This window comes from Ailuropoda melanoleuca, chromosome 5 (genome assembly GCF_002007445.2).
Source record: "Ailuropoda melanoleuca isolate Jingjing chromosome 5, ASM200744v2, whole genome shotgun sequence".
NCBI lineage: Eukaryota > Metazoa > Chordata > Mammalia > Carnivora > Ursidae > Ailuropoda > Ailuropoda melanoleuca.
This window is the reverse complement of record NC_048222.1, coordinates 110,002,618-110,023,375: the sequence shown is the minus strand read 5'-3', so window position 1 is coordinate 110,023,375 and position 20,758 is coordinate 110,002,618. Positions and strand designations below refer to the sequence as shown.

At 36.6% G+C, this 20,758-nt stretch overlaps 1 protein-coding gene across 3 annotated transcripts in view; it reads right to left on the bottom strand.

Moving 5' to 3' along the window:
• OTUD4 (OTU deubiquitinase 4) overlaps nucleotides 1-20,758 on the bottom strand; it is a 43,636-nt gene that overhangs the window by 11,364 nt on the left and 11,514 nt on the right. For 2 of the 3 annotated variants that reach the window (XM_011221022.3, XM_011221020.3), the window contains exons 4-14: nucleotides 18,136-18,182; nucleotides 17,391-17,463; nucleotides 15,883-15,964; nucleotides 14,129-14,261; nucleotides 11,106-11,163; nucleotides 10,740-10,857; nucleotides 10,583-10,647; nucleotides 7,845-7,942; nucleotides 6,404-6,507; nucleotides 6,104-6,287; nucleotides 1,687-1,849 (exon numbers count right to left, since the gene is read on the bottom strand). In XM_011221022.3, coding sequence (XP_011219324.2) covers nucleotides 1,687-1,849; nucleotides 6,104-6,287; nucleotides 6,404-6,507; nucleotides 7,845-7,942; nucleotides 10,583-10,647; nucleotides 10,740-10,857; nucleotides 11,106-11,163; nucleotides 14,129-14,261; nucleotides 15,883-15,964; nucleotides 17,391-17,463; nucleotides 18,136-18,182 — 1,125 coding nt within the window. The remainder of the gene's footprint in view (nucleotides 1-1,686; nucleotides 1,850-6,103; nucleotides 6,288-6,403; nucleotides 6,508-7,844; nucleotides 7,943-10,582; nucleotides 10,648-10,739; nucleotides 10,858-11,105; nucleotides 11,164-14,128; nucleotides 14,262-15,882; nucleotides 15,965-17,390; nucleotides 17,464-18,135; nucleotides 18,183-20,758) is intronic. The other variant, XM_002916242.4, reaches the window with a different exon arrangement.

Here is a 20,758-nt window from a genome sequence, read left to right as displayed (position 1 = left end):
TTAATTATATAATTATATACTCTATAGCAATAGGCTTATTAGTAAGTCAAAAATACTAGGCAATCAGACCTTTATCCTATATTAGTAGTGCGACTTCTTCATACCCCTTCTTCAGGAAGCCACCCCGACCAAACCTTTGCCTTGCAACTTATTACACTTCTATTCTTTGCACCAAGAACAGCACCCTTCATACCAACTTTCAAAAGCCCATTGTAGGTACACAGACCTTTGTGAGGGAAAAAATACCCAAGTGCAAATTAGCAGATACAGTGCATAAGATTCTTCCCACTGAAATGCTGACCATCAGCAAATCCTTAAGCTCTGCATGAGATCCAACCTTCTAACTGGTGAAACAAAGGGACAAAGTCAGGTTTCTAAGCTATCACTGAAAGTCCTTTCCTTCTCTAGCTCTCTGTGAGTAAATGTTGCACAGAGAACAAGAACTCAGCCCTCTGTGACAGGTTTTCTAGAAGACAAACAAACCTGAGTCACTATTAAGTCCAAGACAGGTCTAAAAATGGTGAGTGTGATGACCCATTTTAACAATCAAAAAATTTTAATTTATTCCCACATTACACTAGTTGTATTTTTACCATTCACTACCATTTTTACCATTTACATACACTACTTATATTTTACCATAACAACAATAACAAAAACAACAACAACAAAAGGACAAAAAGCTAGGATACAAGCGTAAATGATTTGTACTTTTTTATTATCTAAACGTTATGTTATGGGAAAATAACATCTATCACATACAGACAAATATACTTAGCATAAAGCACACATGGATTTGGGCACATCTTCTAATAATTCCAAAGCTCCCACCTCTGTGGCCGGACTGAACTACTATTCCAAATCAGTGGTTTCAACTGAGCATCTCAGACCTCTAAAGGATTCCACAGAGGCCAGAGAATTGAGTGTATGGTGCTTTTATGTTTTATACGGGTATATCTGGGAGCATCCCGTAACATTCCCTTTTGTTTGTTTAATCCACTGTTAAGAATAAAAGCATCCAACCACCATTCTGATCCCAGTATTTGGTACACTTACCAATATTTGAAAGACCATAGGCACAGGGAGCCCAGTGCCCCAAACTGAGTTAGTTACCTCACTTTACATGAGAACTGGTTTCCCTTCTGACTCCACCCATAGAATTAAGAGACCCAAGGGTAGAAAACATTTCTTTCATCAGAAGTATCTACCGCAGCCCAGCGTCTGACACACAGAGCGAGGGCAAAGCCACGGGGTTACATGGACTACCACCTCCAACAGCAAACACTCTGAATGACAATTCTTTCTGTATCTATTAATTAGGTCCTGGTGTGTTTAGTAAAGGACACTGAAAAGAGTTTCCTGATTTTATAGACATATCTTGTTTACTGAACATGAACTTGTATTGCATGACTTTAGCTAGCAAAATAAATGTATTTTGTTTTGGTTCAAGAGAAAATACTAACCTAGTGAGCTAAACAATTTACCTGCCTCAACTCTGGCGACAAGCAGTATCTTCAAACCTCATCTTCCTCACGAAAAATGTGAAAATCAGGGGCAATTACATGATCTTGAAGGTACCTTTCAGTTTAAAAATTACTAGTCTACCATTAGAAACTATAGTTTAATATAAACACTATATTAAGAAGAGACTTCTAAACAACTTTTAAAATCTCTTTTCATACATACGGAAAGGGCTGGGAAAGCCTGTTCATCTCTGTTCTGAATCTCATAGAGTAAACGAGATTCTTCTATAGCTTGCTTCTCTCTGCGCTCTTCTGGGGAGAGGCCAAAATAGTTAGATTCTCGACTGGTGTGATCAAAATCCTCAGCTCTCTCACGATCAGGTTTTCTGTCAAATAAAACATTCTCGTCATGAAAAAAAAGACAATTTATTGAGTACCTAAAATAAAATAATTTTTTTTGCAATACAAATATTTGACTAATTTAGCTATATACTGTGACATTATAGAACTTTGGCGGCCTGACTAATAAATGTTTTAGTAAATGGAAGCTCCTGTAGCTTAGGCCACGTGACAGAGTCACGACTAATGACATGGGGAAAAAAGAAAAAAAAAGAAAAGTATAACTCACTTTCAAGTGGTACAGAAATAACTGAGTTTTTTTTTTTTTCTTTTCATCAGGGCAGAAATTTAAGCACTATATACACTCTTTATGCCATAGTCCAATACTGCCATAAAATTCACTTTCAAAAGAAAAGGAAAGTTATTAGTTTGGATCTCAAGAGCACTCTCATTTTCTGTACCCTTCAGGGCAACATTCAAAGCAGACACCAGGACTATCCTCCTGCTTTTTGATGACTGCCACCGAGAGACAGAAAGCTAGAAAGAATAAAAATTAAAATACACGAGACTAGATACGAACTGCACAGGTAAGACTGCCATCATCTCAATATAATTTGATCCAAGAAGGATGACAAGAAATTCATGAATAGTTTAGCAGCCTATACCAAAACCCTAACGTGTTTATATGGCTTGTAACTATTATAGGCAATACAAATATATTTCTACCACGTCTAACAGTTCCACAACAGTGGAAAATGAAAATCCAAAACCTACAGGAAAAATACATTGTCACAATACCAGGACATATAATCTTCCTTTTAAAAGTGAGGACCATGGGGGCACCTAGGTGGCAGAGTTGGTTAAGTGTCCAACTCTTGATTTCGGTTCAGGTCATGATCTCAGGGTCGTAGAATCAAGCCTGCAGCCAGCTCCAAGCTTAGCAGGGAATCTGCTTGAGATTCTCTCCTCCCTCTGCCCTGCTCCCCCACCCAAAATAAATAAATAAATGAGGACACAATGATATCATCTGATTTTTTTTTTTTTACCTCCAATTAAAGAATACCGATTTCATGTCCTCACATAGTCCCACTTAAAATCACAACCCCAATTCCAACGGGGCAGCTGTCAAACCCAGTTGGGGGAAAAAAGGCACAAGGGCAAATCTGGACCCTCACAATCTTAGACCAGTCTTTCTCAGACCCCAGAGAGGATTCAGCAAGTGCCAGGAATCCCTGGAAAGCTAACAGTACCTCACCACCATGTCCCATCACCCAAACTGTCCACCTCATCCTCATGCATCATACAGCAAGAACCAAATCCTTCCTGTTTGCAGTTAGCTGAAGAGATATTCAGCAGTGACATTACTCTTTTTCAGTACTTGCACACTGAAAGCATACATGGCAATCATGCATGGCAATCATGCATGGTTTTGGTTACATTTTATTATCTCCAAAGACAGAGAAATGAGAAAGTGACAGTCATAAGGCCCAACATTACAGTTCTTTAATTCTGTAACTAAAAGACTTCAAAATGGATGTGTTAAATATAAGAAATAAAGTTAAGATAAAGTAATGGGCTTAAAATCAATTGGACTATTAGCTATAAAATTCCTTAGACTTAAAACTCTTATTGTGACTATTTAGTCATCAGGAGTCTCTAACCTGTTTCGATACGCTAACAAAATACACCTGACCACAGTAGAGAAGGCACACTTAACTGCAAATCCAAGTAGGTTCCTATGTAATCAGTTACAATGTCAAAAATTCTTTGAAGCTTCTTGTCTGTATATTACCCACTGCCTTCTGCTATCACGCGTTTTTATACAGCAAGTATATAGCTAACACGTAAAGATCCTAGGAAGACAAAGACATTTCACAACTGTCTGATTATTCTACCAATTCCTAGGAGACTAGATACACCACCACAAAACACTGGCCATAAATTCAGTTTGTGGTAAAGAGAAGCATAAAATTGGCCATTTATTAGTCTATGTGTATTTTCTTTAATATTAAAAACACTAAAGAGCATCTTTGTATTTAAGGGAAAAAAATGTTTCTTTTCTAATCTATTAAGAAAGTGAGAACTTTATTAAAGGAAAATCTTAATTCTGCCTATGACCTTCATATATTTACTTTATATATTTAGGTTTCCAAAGTTGATATTCAAAATAAATTAGTCCTCTTAGGTACTTTACCTGCTTTGAATAAGATGCTACCGGATGTTAGGGGAGTCTAATGTCCAAACAACAGACTTTAGCCACAACCAGCTGATTATTGGCTCCAATTCTGTCTGTTAGGAGCGATAACCCACCACAATCCCTGAATGTCCCTGCACACTGTTGCTGGGCGTGCCAAGAACGCAAAGCTCTGACCACTCTTCACCCAAGCCAATTCTCGAGATTGTGTTTGTATCATCAACCTTCAGGAAGGATGTAACATCTTTCTTCTGATTTTGAATCCTTTGCTCTCCTTAGAGCTTTTGAAAAGTTGGTTTGTGAACATCTATGTATGTGAAGTACCCTGGCAGGGATACACAAGAATCTATGAACACTGGATGCCTCTGCAGAAGGAAACTAGATCACTGGGAAAATAGGGAAAGGAAGAATTATCAGAATAAACAAACTTCTGAATGTTTTGGACTTTGAACAACATAAGTAATTTCCTATCCTTAATAGTTTGTTAAACTAACAAGAAAAACATAATGGACTTGAGGTCCTGGTGTTTTTATGATTGAAATTGTGCTTTCCAAAAAGATATATTCAAGTCCTAAGCCCTGGCACCTGTGCATATGACTTCATTTATAAATAGGGTCTTTACAGAGGTAATCAAGTTAAGATGAGGTCACACCAGGGTAGGGTGGGCCCTAAACCCAATATGACTGCTATCCTTATTAGAAGAGAGACAGACACACAGGGAGAACACCATGTGATGATGGAGGCAGAGACCAGGGTGATGCATCCACAAGCCAGGGAACACCAAGGACTGTAGGCAACACTAGAAATAGGAGAGGGGTACGAAACAGACTCTTCCCTAGAGAGTTCACAAAGAGTATGGCCTTACTGAAAACTTGATTTCAGACTGTTAGCCTCCAGACCCGTGAAAATAAATTTCTGCTGTTCTAAGAAGTCTGCAGTACCTTGCTACAAATAGCCCCAGAAAACTAACACAGTATTTGGTGTATGTAAGCCTAGGAACCTGCAACTCTGTCTTGCAGATCTTCATTACATAAGCTGTCTTTAATGACAAAAAGTTAACGGGCACCTGGGTGGCTCCTGATTTTGGCTCAGGTCATGATCTCAGGGTTGTGAGATTAAGTCCCGTGTTGGGCCTGCCACTCAGTGGAAGTTTGCTTGAGATTTTCTCCCTCTTTTTCTCCCCTTGCCCCTTCCCCAACTCGCACGCTCTAAAATAAATAAAAATCTTTAAAAAAAAAAAAAATTAAAAAAAAAAAAAAAAAAAAAGCTAAGGCAATCCCAAGAAAGGAGAATGCCCAAAAGCCAGAAATAAAGGAACTGACGACCAGAGTTTGGCAAGCACATAAGCTGATGCTACAGCTGCTCGCAACTGGGGAGAGGAAGCTTGGAGTGGGGGAGGCAACGGTCAAGTAACCCAGGAGGGCTCCAGCATCCAAGACACATGGCTAAGTATGCATGAAAAGGACAGCCTCAACTTAAGACATACCCTCACAAAGTTCCTCCAAAGGGCTATCAACTACTCCACGAAAAGGCAGATTAGGGAAAAAAATAAAATCCACTGCACAGGAAAATTATGATCCTGAAGTTCATCTGTCTCCGGATACTCACTCAGATTGCCAATATCACGATAACTTTAACTTATAAAACTTGTAGACCCATTCAATATGAAGCACATGACCACAAACAACCCGAACTTATCAGAACAAAGGCAACCGACCATTTTGGTTACGTTCTTATATAAAGGGAACACCCCCCACCAAGGAACAGAAATGCAATTTGGAATTCCGTATTTAACACATCACAAGCTACCAAAAAACTATTAAGTGCAAGAATAAGACTTGGCTAGAATAAGGTCTCCCAGATCATTTGAAAAAAATTATTCAAAACTAAAGACGCCTTACCCTAAAAGTTACTTTGATTTATTTAAAGAAAATTATGCATTTAATTATAAAGAACTAAAATCCTCACACGGTATTTTATCAACAATACTTTTAATATCATACTATAGACAAGGAAATAAAAAATTTTAACTATTTAAATGCATATAATGTGGCAGATAAAAGAAATGCCACCCAATTTCTATTTCTCTTGCATTCAGGAAGGTTACCTTATGATCTGTGAGGGTGTCCTATTAAGATTTTTGTGCTCACTGGAGGGTTTCTGAGACTGTGACCCTGCAGAATGACTAGAAAATCCATGTCGTACTCCCAACGGATGCTGGAGTCGAGGAGGTAGTGCTGATGGAGCTTTTATTGGCTTGCTTGGATTCTTTGGCCCTCTGTAATCCATGTCTGTGACAAGAAGCCAAAAATACCGCACAATTTTCCTATTAAAAAAAACAAAAAACAAAAAACCCAAGTACCATCATCCCTCCCCCAAAGAAAGATTAATTTGATATAATCCTAACCAGAGTGGAAATTTTGTCCAGAAGTGGAAGGTTTTTTCATCTTCTTCCCTGATACGGTGTTCCAGCTTTCAGAGGGAGGTGGTTTGAGGTTCTTCGGGGAGTGTCTTCAAAAAAAAATAAAAATAAAAAAATTTATAACAACAAAGTATTCCTAATAAGAATATTTACTTCAGTATTCCGCCATGAGTATTTTTAACTTATAAAAGAATTTAGTTTTAGTTCTTATATTTAAAAATTAAAGTACAAAGCATTTAGCAATCCATATGTAATTCTAATCAAGTGAGACAACACAAATCAAAAGCATATTTTCTAACCTAAAAAAATGGAAGATTAAAAGGCCTTAAGCACAATCTAAGCAAAAGACTGGATAAGAAAGGAATGACTTTAATTCCATTAGATGTGCTGATGGTACCACAGTTAAGGTGGGGAGGGAGGAGTCCTTACTATGTGAGAGAAATATATAAGCAACTATGTGTCTATAAAAAATGATGTGACGTCTGGGATTTGCTTTAAAATGCTGAATTCCATTCCCGTTTTTTAAAAAGGTGGTTAGGGAGAATAGATTAGAAAAGACTGCCCAAACACTGTTAGTTGCAGAAACAGGGTGGGATTTTACAGAGGGTGGGATTCACTGTACTATCTTTACGTTTCTGTATGTTTGAAATTTTCCCTAGTAAAGTTTAGGTGTGCTTACTACCCTTTTTTCTAGCAAAGACAGCAGCAACTGAAACAAAAGGTGCTATAAAGTAAGACTGTGTAACAGCAAGTCAACCACAGTATTTTACTACTCCATGTGACATTTAGTGAAAACCAACCACATGTAATGGGTATTAAGTGAACATCAGAAATGAATATGGTCCCTGTCCTCCAATGCTCCCCACTTTATAGTTACAAAAGAGTCAGTTTCCCAAACTGCCTTAATGAAGAATGGCACATTTTAAAATGTAAGCAACAAAACAAGTTTTTAAAATGCATTTACACGCAAAACACAAAATTTGAACTCAAACCACTGTTTCAAGGGATCTAAACGAATACATTTTCTACAGACAGGCAATACCTTTAACTAACGTACAAATACACAGGGCCATTTAGAAATCCTCATGATTACATGAATGAAGGGGGTGTAAACAGAAGGGGGAATGAACCATGAGAAACTATGGACTCTGGGAAACAAACTGAGGGCTTCAGAGGGGAGGGGGGTGGGGGATTGGGATAGGCCGGTGATGGGTATTAAGGAGGGCACATATTGCATGGTACACTGGATGCTATATGCAAACAATGAATCATGGAACATTACATCAAAAACTAAGGATATACTGTACAGTGACTAACATAACATAATAAAAAATTATTATTTAAAAAAAAAAAAAAGAAATCCTCATGATTACAATAGGCTAAATGGAAGAGACAGTAAATGCCTTAGTTGAAAAGCAGTACATACTTCTTTCCGAGTTCTTCAACCAAAACTGGTCCATTCTCTGAGTGAACCCCTGGAAAGTCTGCATTAGAAAATTTTCCGTTGTGATCCAACCTAACCTGCTGAACAATTCCAGAAAGAAAAATCAGTCACCTGCTTCCTTTGCATTAATGATGACCTTTTAAATTTTTATCTTGTTTTCAATTAGAGAGAAAATGACTATCTACTGTTGAAAACAAAACCAAGTTTAAAACGGTACACTGTAATATTTTTCTGACCTCCCAGACCTCTCTACCTCTAGCTAAAATAAAGACTTTTCTTTGTTTACACTTCCAAAATTTTATAAACTGTTTCTGTAAGTATTTCAGGGAGAAGTAGGAGCACAATCTATCAAGGCTCCAAACAAGAGAGGCAGCATGCCCCGGTTGTGAACAAAGGGTGACAGCATTGCACATACTAGGATTCTAGGCCCATCTTTAATACTTAGCAGCAATATGACCTTTGGCAAGTTACTTATTTCATGCTTCAGTGTCCTCACATGCAAAATGAAGCTAATAATAGTACCTACATCATAGGACTCTGGGAGATGGAATGAGGAACATAGGATATACAGAAAGGACACTGACTAATACACGGCAACCACTCTATAAATGAGAGCAACTAGTATTATAATTACTATTATCTTCTCACTTTCCCAATATTTAAAATGCATAATTGTGACCTTTTTCCTCCCTAAAAAGAGATTCATCACGCGTTCCCTAATATACAATTCATATTACCCAATAGTAAATTGTGACAAGAGCAAGCCTTTAGGTTTCTTCCTAGAGTCAAATGGTACTCAATGAACAGGGCACCTGCTGATCACTGCACTAGAAGCCCAATGTACATAGGACTGCTTTACATTAACCTCCTACTTCTATTAGTAGATCCAAGTCCTATGCCTGAGGTTTCATTTCGCATTCACCACAAAAGGACACTGTGCCTTCCTGTCTTCAACAGTCTAGCAATAAAACAGATCTTTCTGAAGTTAATCTGTATCAAAAATTTAAGCTACATCTTACATGCTTAACAGAGGTCCCCTTTGAGTCATAGCAGTTTCCGTAATAGAATTTCAATTAAATTTTACCCAAGTGAAACAGTCTAATAGGTATAGAAACAAAATACTCTAAAAAGGAAAAACTAACACGACTATCTGCTTTACCGTCTACTTTATTAAGAGCATCTACTTTACCAAGAGCACTGCAACCTCAAAGGAAATATACTTGATTTAAAATAACGAAAAACAGTTTAAGTGATGCAGCGTAAGGATAAGCAATCTTCTCTGTTAAGGAGGAGTCAAAGGGAGGGGGGGCCCTGAGCCCTAGATTCTGTCCTGGTTTTTTTCCAAGTTTTCTAAATCACTGTAACAAAAGATTCCAAAATTCTGTTCTGTGATTATAGCACATTTCTGACAATTCCGTTAGGAAGAACATAAATGAATCATATCCACTTCTTCCTTTTCTTTCAAATACCTCAGAATCGGAACACTTTTAAAAGTTGTTAAGATAGTCTTATCATCGATGCTGATACAATCCTAGTCAATCAGATACTTTTCACAAACCACTTTACCACACAGGAAATGAGTGTTACCTCCACAAGTCAAGCAAAAGTGTTTGTCAATGGTTAAAGTAATTTTTAAAAGGCAAGACTACTCAATGAAAATGATTTTTTATGAAAATTATCTCCAAATAAAATTTTTGTGTACATAGGTTATTTCTGTTTTGGAAATAGTACTATTTTTTCATTAACAAAAAGAGAAAAGGAACCTTCGAATTACCCAGTTTCTCCAGCCTTGGCATACTGACACTAGACTGGACGAGTCTTTGTTTGGGGTAAGTGGGGGTGTCCTATCCACTGCAGATGTTTGGCAGTATCCCTGGCCTCTACCCAGTGGATGTCAGTAGCACCTCCCCAGTTGTGACTACAAAAGTTGTCTGCAAACACTGCCAAATGGACAGCGAGGACTGCAATATCATTCCAAGTTGAGAACTGATCTAACCCAACTTTCCCCTTTAACAATCAGCTACCTAAGTCCAGAGCAATAGTTTACTCAAAATGGCAAAACTCCCTTCACTACTATTCACTCTTTCTCAATCCGACAGAAAACCATTATGTATCTATCAAAATCTTCCAGGATGACTTTCATAAAACAAACTGGCCTATAATGTCAAGTTTGAATCAATTTCAATAATTTGCCAACTGTAATGAAAATACCTAAAAATCTAAGATGTTATTGTTACTACTTTCAAACAAGTAGTATCAAAGACTGACAGTGTACTTAAGATCCCGTGACGGGACACCATGGTTTTTATACACACACAATTTTGGTAATGTACTCTAATGGATCAAAAAGCTAAACATTTACAACTATTAAAAAGTATATGTGGGGGCGCCTGGGTGGCACAGCGGTTAAGCGTCTGCCTTCGGCTCAGGGCGTGATCCTGGCGTTGTGGGATCGAGCCCCACATCAGGCTCTTCCACTATGAGCCTGCTTCTTCCTCTCCCACTCCCCCTGCTTTGTGTTCCCTCTCTCGCTGGCTGTCTCTATCTCTGTCAAATAAACAAATAAAATCTTTAAAAAAAAAAAAAAAAGTATATGTGATAAAGTATATTCTGAAACCTCGAATTAACAACACATTCAAACTTGAACTGTTTTCTTAATTCCTATTAGAATACATTAAGATTTCAAGTAAGATCTTTTCTTCCTCTATATAATCACTTACCTGACATTTATCTCCAACTTCATACTGTAAGCCAGCAGCAATGGAATAATCACGTTTTTGTTGAGCTGTAAACAAGACCAATACAACATCAAGTTGACTTAATTATTTTCAAGTGCCACAAAACAAATTTATGGAAAATATAGATTGTTTAACTTACCTTGCTTGGACTTCAGCCAAATTTCATATTCCACATTTCTATAGACTGCTGGATTGAGTGACTTAAGAACCTTTCTAGACAAAGGGAGGCTAGGAGAGTTCCCATTGTTTTTCGGGTGCTAAACAAACAAAGTCAGGAAGTCCAATCAACACAGAACAGAAATGCTTTTAAAACATATTTGTTTGAGACATGTATAAGAGTAAAATCAAATGAAAAAGAAAATGTAAAAAATTAGGAAGTCACCAAAAATGTTCTCAGAGTCAGATGATCCTGGCTCCATTGATAATGTAGAAGAAAAAATTAAGACTAAATTCATGAGCTAGAATATGGAAGAACTAGTTAAAACCTTAAAAAAAAAAAAAATACCTGATCACTTGACAAAGCTTTAACTCCATTCATATCATTAGCACTGGTAGTTTTACTCCTACAAAAGAAGAAATATAACCATAATTAAAGTACAAAAATGTGTTTATGCAATTAACTTATCTTAACCTCACATAAAAGTCTCCAAAGTCACAGTTACGTTCCAAAAAGTCAAAGCTATATTCCAGTGAGTTCATATAAGCTTCAGTATAAGGATGTATTTTTATACACACACACGTGTGCGCACATGAACATACATACGTGTGTGTATGCATATTAAGTTATAAATCAAAAACTTCATCAGTAATTCTTTGTGTGAGGCTCAATCATCAAAAAAACAAAGCTATGAAATTTGGGTGGATAGAAAAATTGAACTTATAAAACATTTAATGTAAAATTTTTCTTTCAGTATACAGATGAGGCTCCATTAAACAAAATATTCCACAACAATCTAATGAGAGCAGATAACAAACTAAAAAAGTAATCAGTAATGTTAAATGACGGTAAGTGCTATCTACAGGATGGGGTGGGGTCCAGGTAGCAGAATTGACAGTGCTGAGACATAGACTTGATTAATAAAAAGTGAGATGAGGAAAGGACCTGCTAAAATGCCTTTCTGAATACAGAATTAAAGGTGCTGATACAGCAAATCATATGGCTATTCAGTATTTCAGGCAGAGAGAACAACAAATGGAAAGACCCTGGGGTGGCCAAGAGATTGGCAAAGCAGGAACACATTAATGGCAGATAGAACAGAAGATGAGACGAGACTGCAGTCTTCTGTCCTACAATTCCTCCTTAATTACAATCTCTAGTCTTGAGGACAATCTCCAAATCTGTGTCCTTAAATATAGCAATATTTAAGAGACCCCAAGTAACAACAATCTAGACTAAAAAATCACCCATAATTCCCACTACTTCAGGACTGACCAATATGAATGTGAAAAGAATCCAGGCACAAGAGCAGAGTGACATCCTTGGTCTTTCCTCCTTAATACCTTAACTATGCCTATCTACTGTACCATAATTAATGCAGCATTCTTCCCTAACTGAAGCCTTATCCTCCTTAAGCCAGATATGACACAAGTAAAGAGAAATGTCATTAATGGAACAAAAAGTTAATTTAAAAAAGGCTTCTGGGACGCCTGGGCGGCTCAGTTAAGTGTCTGCCTTCAGCTCAGGTCATGATCCCAGGGTTCTGGGGTCAAGTCCCGCATCAGCTCCCTGCTCAGTGAGGAGCCTGCTTCTCCCTCTGCCTGCTGTTCCCCTTGCTTGTGCTCTTCTATCTCTAGCAAATAAATAAATAAAATCTTTACAAAATAAATACATAAATTTTAAAAAATTAAAAAGGCTTCTATGTTGGGGAGCCTGGGTGGTACATTCAGTTGGGTGTCCAACTCTAAGGCTCCGGTTGTCACCTCAGGGTCATGAGATCAAGCCCTATGTCAGGCTCCGTGCTCAGAGGGGAGTCTGCTTGAGATTCTCCCTCTCCCTCTGCCCCCTGCCACTTGTGCACGCCTCTGGCATGTGTGCGCTCTCTTGCTCTCAAATAAATCAATCTTCGGAGATAAAAAACGGCTTCCATGTTCCAAGGGCTACACACTAGCACAGTATAAAAAGACTACACTTTTCAATGAGCACACCTTTCCTCGTAAACTTCTCCAGCTTACTAGCCTTAACTCCATACTCTCTTTCATCGGCCAATTGCTATCCTAGACCCAACTATTGTGAAAACTGTTAACAGTAACCAAAGGGCATGTGCTGAAGTGCCCCCACACCAACCATAGGTAGTAAGTTATAACAAGCTAGTCATTCTCCGTCTCAACTTCCTCTAAGCTCAATGGCACATCCTAATCAGACAGGTGCCTGGATTAAATGATGGAGCAGAACTTCTATCTGTTCAAAGTCAGTCTATTCTAAAATTAAACTTATAATAGCAGACCCAGATTCTAACCAGACTCATTACTCTCTTACAAAGAAATGGTAGTCAATCAAGTTTTCAATGAGGATCAGAAAAATATAACTCAAAATGCCTGGTATTCCAGATAAAAGGAGATATATTTAAGTATTTAATAAAAAATTAGATGTCCTATGGCTTAATTTCATCTATTTCTCTACTTTTACAGTATGGAACACCAAGTAGGATACTTTCATACTCTCACACACTAGGAATAATATATTTTTATCTTCACTAGGAATGGAATAGGGTGGGTTCTCATAAAATAGTAAATGTTCTAACATTGTTAATAAAAACTAAACAAGGTTGGACACAGTATCTAGAAGCTAGGCTGTAGACATTATACATCATTTAATTCTTACAAATTCCCTCCTTCAAGGAAATACTAACAAATCCTAGTTTTATATAGAATTGGGGCTTCCTAGTGAACTTAAGTAACTTGCCCCAAGTCTCGTTACTTTGGCAGGAAGCCAAGACCAAAACCAGTTTTGGCTGACCACAGCCCCAAGCTCTTATGGACTACCCTATATATTCTGTGTGGAAAAGAAAAGTCTCAGAGACTCTAAGTTAAAAGGTGCTTGTTCACAACCTAAACAGAGGCTTTACCCAGAGCTGTTCACATACTTGTACCCAACTTGGGATTTTTATTATCTAAAAAGAAAAAGGAAGGCATTATCTAAGTAAGGAAACAACAAAATAAGGTCACGGAAATAAAATGGTCAGTTTTTTCATCACTGGATATGTAAACAAATGACAGGTTAACCTTAAAATTTTACAATACACACATATATAGGCAGGACTAAGTCTATATTATACACATATACTTCCAGATTATGTAAAAATAGAGCTTATCAACCAAAAACATCAACTTTCAAAAACAGTCCTATAATAAAAATTAGATAAAATCATTGGCAGGAAAAAGAGAAACTTGTACTGCAGATTGCTGTATTTTAGGAATACCATACTTAATACCTCAATATGTGAGACAACTCCATACCTCACATTCCTTATTGAACTGTTTCTTTATAGAGCACTATAAAGATATTTTAGGACTTAAATTCACTCTTACTTGCAACTGTCATCCTCTGAATCTGATATTTCACTGTTGTTTTCATCAGCTACTTCAGAGGTGTCTAGTCCCATCAACATTTTACTAACATCAGTTTTAAATACCTTCTCATACAGCAATTCATAAAGGAGAGCTGCAATTAACAAAAGAAATGTTATGCAACATTAACTTATTTTATGTTTTTACACAAAATTGACAATGTCTGTTGCCCAGGCTTCTAAAATCCTAACTAGGGCACCTGTAACGCCTTCTGATCAATAACACGATCTAACCAAAAATTACCTAGATAGAAAGAAACTAGAATTTCTATCTCTGTAATTAATTTCAAATCATTACATAAGATACTGCCATTTTTAAAACACAAAAAGGTACCACAACCATGAAACAAGTATGATGACAGTAAAAGCTAAACACGCATATTGAACAATTACTGCATTCCAGGCACTGTGCAAAGACTTTACGTATGTTCATATTTAATTCCAGGCACAGCGAAGTATTACCATCCTAACAGTACAGACGAGGAAACCTGAGAATTAGAGAGATCACATAATCTGCCCAACCTTAAGAGACGTGGAAGGAAAACATTAAACATTAAGATTTCTAGAAGAAGACAGCTTTTCATAAGGGACTCCAAAAACAACTGTTATAAAATGTATTCTGAGCAGCCACTGTAAGAAGCATACGTAATCAACTTTTTTGCTTTAAAAGAAGAAAAAAAAAAAACCCTCCAGAAAACACAAAAATATAATTACCAAATACTCAAAAACACATTATACATGGCGTTTAGAGGACTCTCATTTGGTTATACTGCAGTCATATTTATAAAACTAAAAAATCATCAACAATAGGTGCCCACCCTCTAAATGAGTCCCCAAAGAGACTACCTTCTCACAGATCACCTTTCTTCCACCCCTGATCATCATCCAAACCAAAGGCGCTGAAAAGTAGAGGTAAGGTAGGCTCCATGAGCTATCCTTCCCAAAGCTAAAATATCTACATTTTAACCAGCTGGAAGAGGGGGACACAGCCCAGGACATAGACAGCTACACTTTCTTATTTTAAAACAGATCCATCAATTTTAAAAATGGCGTTACACATATCTTTACTGGTCACTACTAGCTTAAAAACAGAGGAAAAAGCTGTTACATGCCCAGCACTGATGCTCTGAGTGATGTACACTTCGTCAGACAGATGATAAAAGAGATTAAGAAGGCAGAAAGGAACTACTAAAGCAGTAATTCTCAGTTGGGGAAGGAGAGGGGATTTTATTCTTCCAAGAAACACCTGGCAAAATCTGGAGAGATTTTTTGCTTGTTGCAGTGAAAAAGAGAGCTCTCTACATGGTACACGCCAGGGATGCTACTAAATATCCCGTAATGCACAGAACAGCTCCAAAGATTATCTGGCCCAAAATGTCAGTACTGTCAAAGTTAAGAAACCCTGTTCTAGAGCCAAAACAATCAAATGCTTGATTTGCTCATTTAGATTTTCAAGCTCTACACCAACAGCTTTAAAAACACACACAAATCCTTATTACTGAAATTAATTACTGCAGGAAGAAATAATAGTATTTACAAGTCACACTCAAGATATCAGACCCATTTTTCCCCAAACAAGTTTTTATTACAGTATTAATATTTTTGCTAATCTAAGATTCTTAGTATAGCTTTGCATACAAAAAACAGACTTGTTTGTATTAAGACTGTATAGCTTAGTAATACAACTTCCTATACAAACACAAGGGTGATACTCACACTGACACATTGCAGAGTTTTCTTTATACTTTATGGGATAGACAATATCATAATGATTTCCATTTGAAAAACACAGTAATACCTGAAAGGGAAAAATTAAAGGCACCTTTTAGTCTTTCATTTATGACACTTACATAGCAAATTTTATCTCCAATTTCTGAAATACTAATAATTTCCAAATAGAAAATGATTATTTTAGGGGCACCTGGGTCACTCAGTCGGTTAAGCATCTGCCTTTGATCAGGTCATGATCTCAGCGTTCTGGGATCAAAGCCTGCATCGCACTCCCTGTTCACTGGAGACTCTGCTTCTCCCTCTCCTTCTCCCCACCCCCTTTCGCACACTCTCAAAATAAATAAAATTTCTTAAAAAATGATTATTTTAGGGGCGCCTAGGTGGCTCAGTCGGTTAAGTGCCTGACTCTTGATTTTAGCCCAGATCTCATTCTCAGGGTCATAAGTCCCATACTGGGCTCCATGCTCGGCGTGGAGCTTACTTAAAAGAAAAAGGTTATCTTAGAAGTAATCTAACTCTTCAATGTGGTCAACTATGGTATATCCAATGCTGAAATGTTACACAGCCATTAAACCAACAAGTTCTTAATGACCTTTCTGGGGAAAGGCTTATGGGATCACAAAAAATACACAATAAACATGAAAACAACAGAATTTCAACTACTTAACAACAGTTAGAAGACTGTAAGAAAATACTAAATACTCCAAAACCTTATTAAGATGCTTACCTGTAAGAGGCACAATCAAAAGTAAATTTGTTTCTGTTGCTTTAGTTTTAAGTACTTTCTAAATAGCCAATTATGCAATGAGAAATACACACTGATTTTGTTTGGGTTATGTCATATTCCAAAACCTGTACTGGAAAGGCCAAATCCAGAGCCAATGTACTTTAGAAACGCCAGAGTCCTTTTTATAGAGGTAGCATTTCACTCAGTTCCCCTCCCCCTTACCACAATTAGCATGATGACAAAAACACTTCAACTTGGCCTGGATGATTCCAAAACAGCTAATTAAAACAAAGTTCTCTTAACAATGAATCAATTGAGGGTTTTTTCTTTTTAGTCTTCACATAATTTTTCAGTTGTTTCTAGTTTGTGACTAGATAGTAACACCTGGGCCAGTGAATTATCTTTGTAAGGAGAAATACATCATTATTACCCAAGTATTTTTTGATGCAATGGCAGAATCTGCTTTCACAAGTTATTTTACTACTTAATGTTTATAGTGATGCAAAATGGTCTAGTTAATCATATACACTAGCATCTGAGCTTTTTTCCTCTAGTGTAATATTCTGATAGCATTCACAGTGATTTGTGGAAAAAAACAAATATAAAATATGACTCAATAATGATTAACAGGAACTCTAAAAAAGAATTATACTAACCTTCATACAAAAATATTTCAAAGGTCTCCTTAAAATTATAGCTTAGAAGGTCAAGATTGCAAGTAGTTCTTTTACTTAAATCCTTTAGAAGCACTTAGAAAAATTCTTACCTTCTCCGGAAAATTATTTTCAGTTACTTGTGAAGGAGAAACATTTGGTTCCCGATAAATTACAAAATCTTTCCTGAAAATAAAATTGAGCAATTACTTCTGAGGAAATGCATTTCATGACTTAACCATTTGTTCATTCATTCATCAAGAGCCTAATATGTGCTGAGCCATGTTCCAGGCAGTGGAGACAGAGCAGTCTGTCAACAATAACTAAGTTGTAAAACACCTATATGAAAGTACCTTTTTAAAAAGTAGAACTTCAAATATAATTTGAATATATGTTAACTTCAGATATAATTCTAAAAAGAGACTTCAAAATTACAAAAATTGTGAAGACGAAATTTTATACAGATACTTCAAAAAGAAAAAATAAAGCATTCACCTGCTCCTCTCCCAGACAAAAGTAGTAAAACAGTAACATGATGTTGTGCCTCTGTTCTAGAGGCCATCTGATGCTACCAGCCCTGAGAAAGCAGGAAATCATACCTCTATCAAGTTAATAAGTGATATTGGTTACAGGCCTGGAAAAACATCTATATTCCTTCCCAAAAATGTTTTGAGAATTACAGTTTCCAAACACTGACATATTTAACGTCAAAAGCTAACTGATGCAATTAAAAAAAAATCTTATAAAAGATGCTTCACAATTAAGGCATAAAACTGCTTTAATATTTTAACAATTTTATAATGGAATATACTAATTTCCCATTCATCTTTGGTTTCCTTACGTTACTACAGTGTTTACCTGTACATAAGAGAAAGGGCACTTATTTCCACTTGTCCAACCCATTCCTGTATTGAAGAAAAAAAGTTGGCACTTAAAGTGTCTCATACTTTTACAATACATATACCTCTATACAATATCTTAACACATACCTTCATACAATATACCTAATGAGCTAGAAAAAGCTCATTATTAGTAGTATTACGAATATTATGAAAACATTGATATAAAACAGACCTTACATATATAACTAAAAAGCTACTTAAAAAAATAGCCCAAGTCTCTGTTGTAAAAATCCTTAGTACCACAGGGTGAAATGATAGTTCCATTGGTATGGTAAGACGATGGAGTGGTCTCTCTAAGCGGAGCACCTGCTGAAGGCAAGGACTCTGTCCTCTAACCTAGCACCCAGGACACAGCTTGGAACATGTATGTGCCCAGAAAATGAGATGCTGAATAGAAGGAGAACTCAGGAATCAGAAAGGATAAAAAAGGAGATGATCTCTTATTTTCAGGGTGATTCAAAGGACAAAGAAATCAGTGTCCTAGCAATCTTTCTGAAATGAGATAGAAATTCTACAGCCCTAAAGGAGTCACTTTATGTCTTTAAGCCTATTAGAGGAAATGCCCAATATATATCAAAATTTTAAATATCCAGGGGCACCTGGGTGGCTCAGTTGTTAAACGTCTGCCTTCGGCTTGGGGCGTGATCCCGGGGTTCTGAGATCGAGCCCTGCAACAAGCTCCTCTGCTGGGAGCCTGCTTCTTCCTCTCCCACTCCCCTGCTTGTGTTCCATCTCTTGCTGGCTGCCTCTCTCTTTGTCAAATAAATAAATAAAATCTTTTAAAAAAAAAAATTTTAAATATCCATACATACTCTTTGACCCATCAATTCAAATTCTGTAAATCTATCCTAAACAAGTATTTCATATGTCCACAAAAGTGTACATAAACAAGGATGTTCACTGTAGCTATTTGTAATAATTTAAAAAAAAATTTTTTAAGTCTGAATATTCCACTAATAGGAAAGGAGTAATCAAATAATTTATGGTTCACCCACACCATGTATGGAACACCATGTAATCATCTAAAGAATGAGGTATACCTATGTAAACTGACTTGGAAAGATCAGCCAGACTATCAAGTATATGGAAGTCAGTCATGGGGTGCCTAGGTGGCTCAGTCAGTTAGGCGTACAACCCTATTTTGGCTCAGGTCATGATTTCAGGGTCAAGCTCAGTGCGGAGTCTGCTTGCGATTCTCTCTCCCTCTGCTCCTCTCCCTGCTCATTTGTGCATACACGCTGTCTCACTCACTCTCTAAAATGAATTAATTAAATCTTAAAAAAAAAAACCCCTATTGGGTAAGAAAAACAAAAAGGTATGTTCAGTATATGTATGTGCAGGTGTATGAGGACTAAACAAATACATCCCAAACTGACAGTGGAGACAGGGAATTCAAGATCAGGGAAAACAAAGGATTTTCACTCTTCATTCTGTATTAAATCTTTTACCATGAGAATGCGTTCCTATGCTACTTGTGAAATTAGTCAAGACTTCATACCGACACTCACTAATGGTAACTAGCTACGGTAAGTGAATGCTGCTACTTTTTCCCTTAAAGAAATTTGAGATAAGGAAGAGATTTTAAACAATGTGTTGATCTCAGACAAGGATAATCTTTCCCCCAGAGATTTTTCATTTTAATAGTTCTTAAAAGTTGGCTCTGGTTTTCAAAATGAAGCGAGTACCATATTTTAAAATAGATTTCTTAAAATAGGCCTCTGCCTAACAATCATGGCTTCTCATGAACTGCAGCAAGTGACATTCTGGAGTAGCGGAAATCCTTCGCTCAAACCAGTTTGCTTAAATAACTAACATAAGCCACATCTACTTCATGCAAAAGATGTTAAATCACTTTTAAAAATGGAAAATTAGTCTACTTGTGTCAACAAAATACTACCTCTCAAATAATGTACCATTTTATAAGTCCTTAATCTTCAGAATAAATTCTGTTGTAGTCTGGTTAAGTAAATAATGGCTATCATAATATCTCGTCTTCTCTAACCTGGGTCAATTTTAAATTATAAAAAATACCTATGTTCACTCTACCATTGTCTTCCACCTTAAGGCTGTAATTTTATTTACTCATCACTTCTTATGATGTTAAATATACTTAATTATTGTAAGTGACAGTAAAGCATTTCTGCAAAATTTGTTTTAACTCATGAACTATATAAAAACATGTAATTTAAATGTTCTTCAATAGTCACTAAAAATAAACTTTTGTTACTAAGGATGCTATTAAGAAAATGAAAAGATAAAAGTTATAAATGGAAGAAAATATGTGAAAATTACATATCAATACAGAACTTATATCCAGTATAAAGAACTCTTACAATTCAATAAAACCAGCAACATAACAAAAGATGGGCAAAATCTATGAACAGACATTCACCAACAAAAATATACGGATGGCAAATGAGCACATGAAAAGATGTTCAACATTAGAGAAATAAATACAGGTTAAAACCACCATGACATAACCACTACACAACCACTAGAACAGCTACAATTTCAAAGGCTGACAAGACTGAATGTTAACAAAGACACAGAGCAGTTGGAATTTTCATCTACTGCCAATG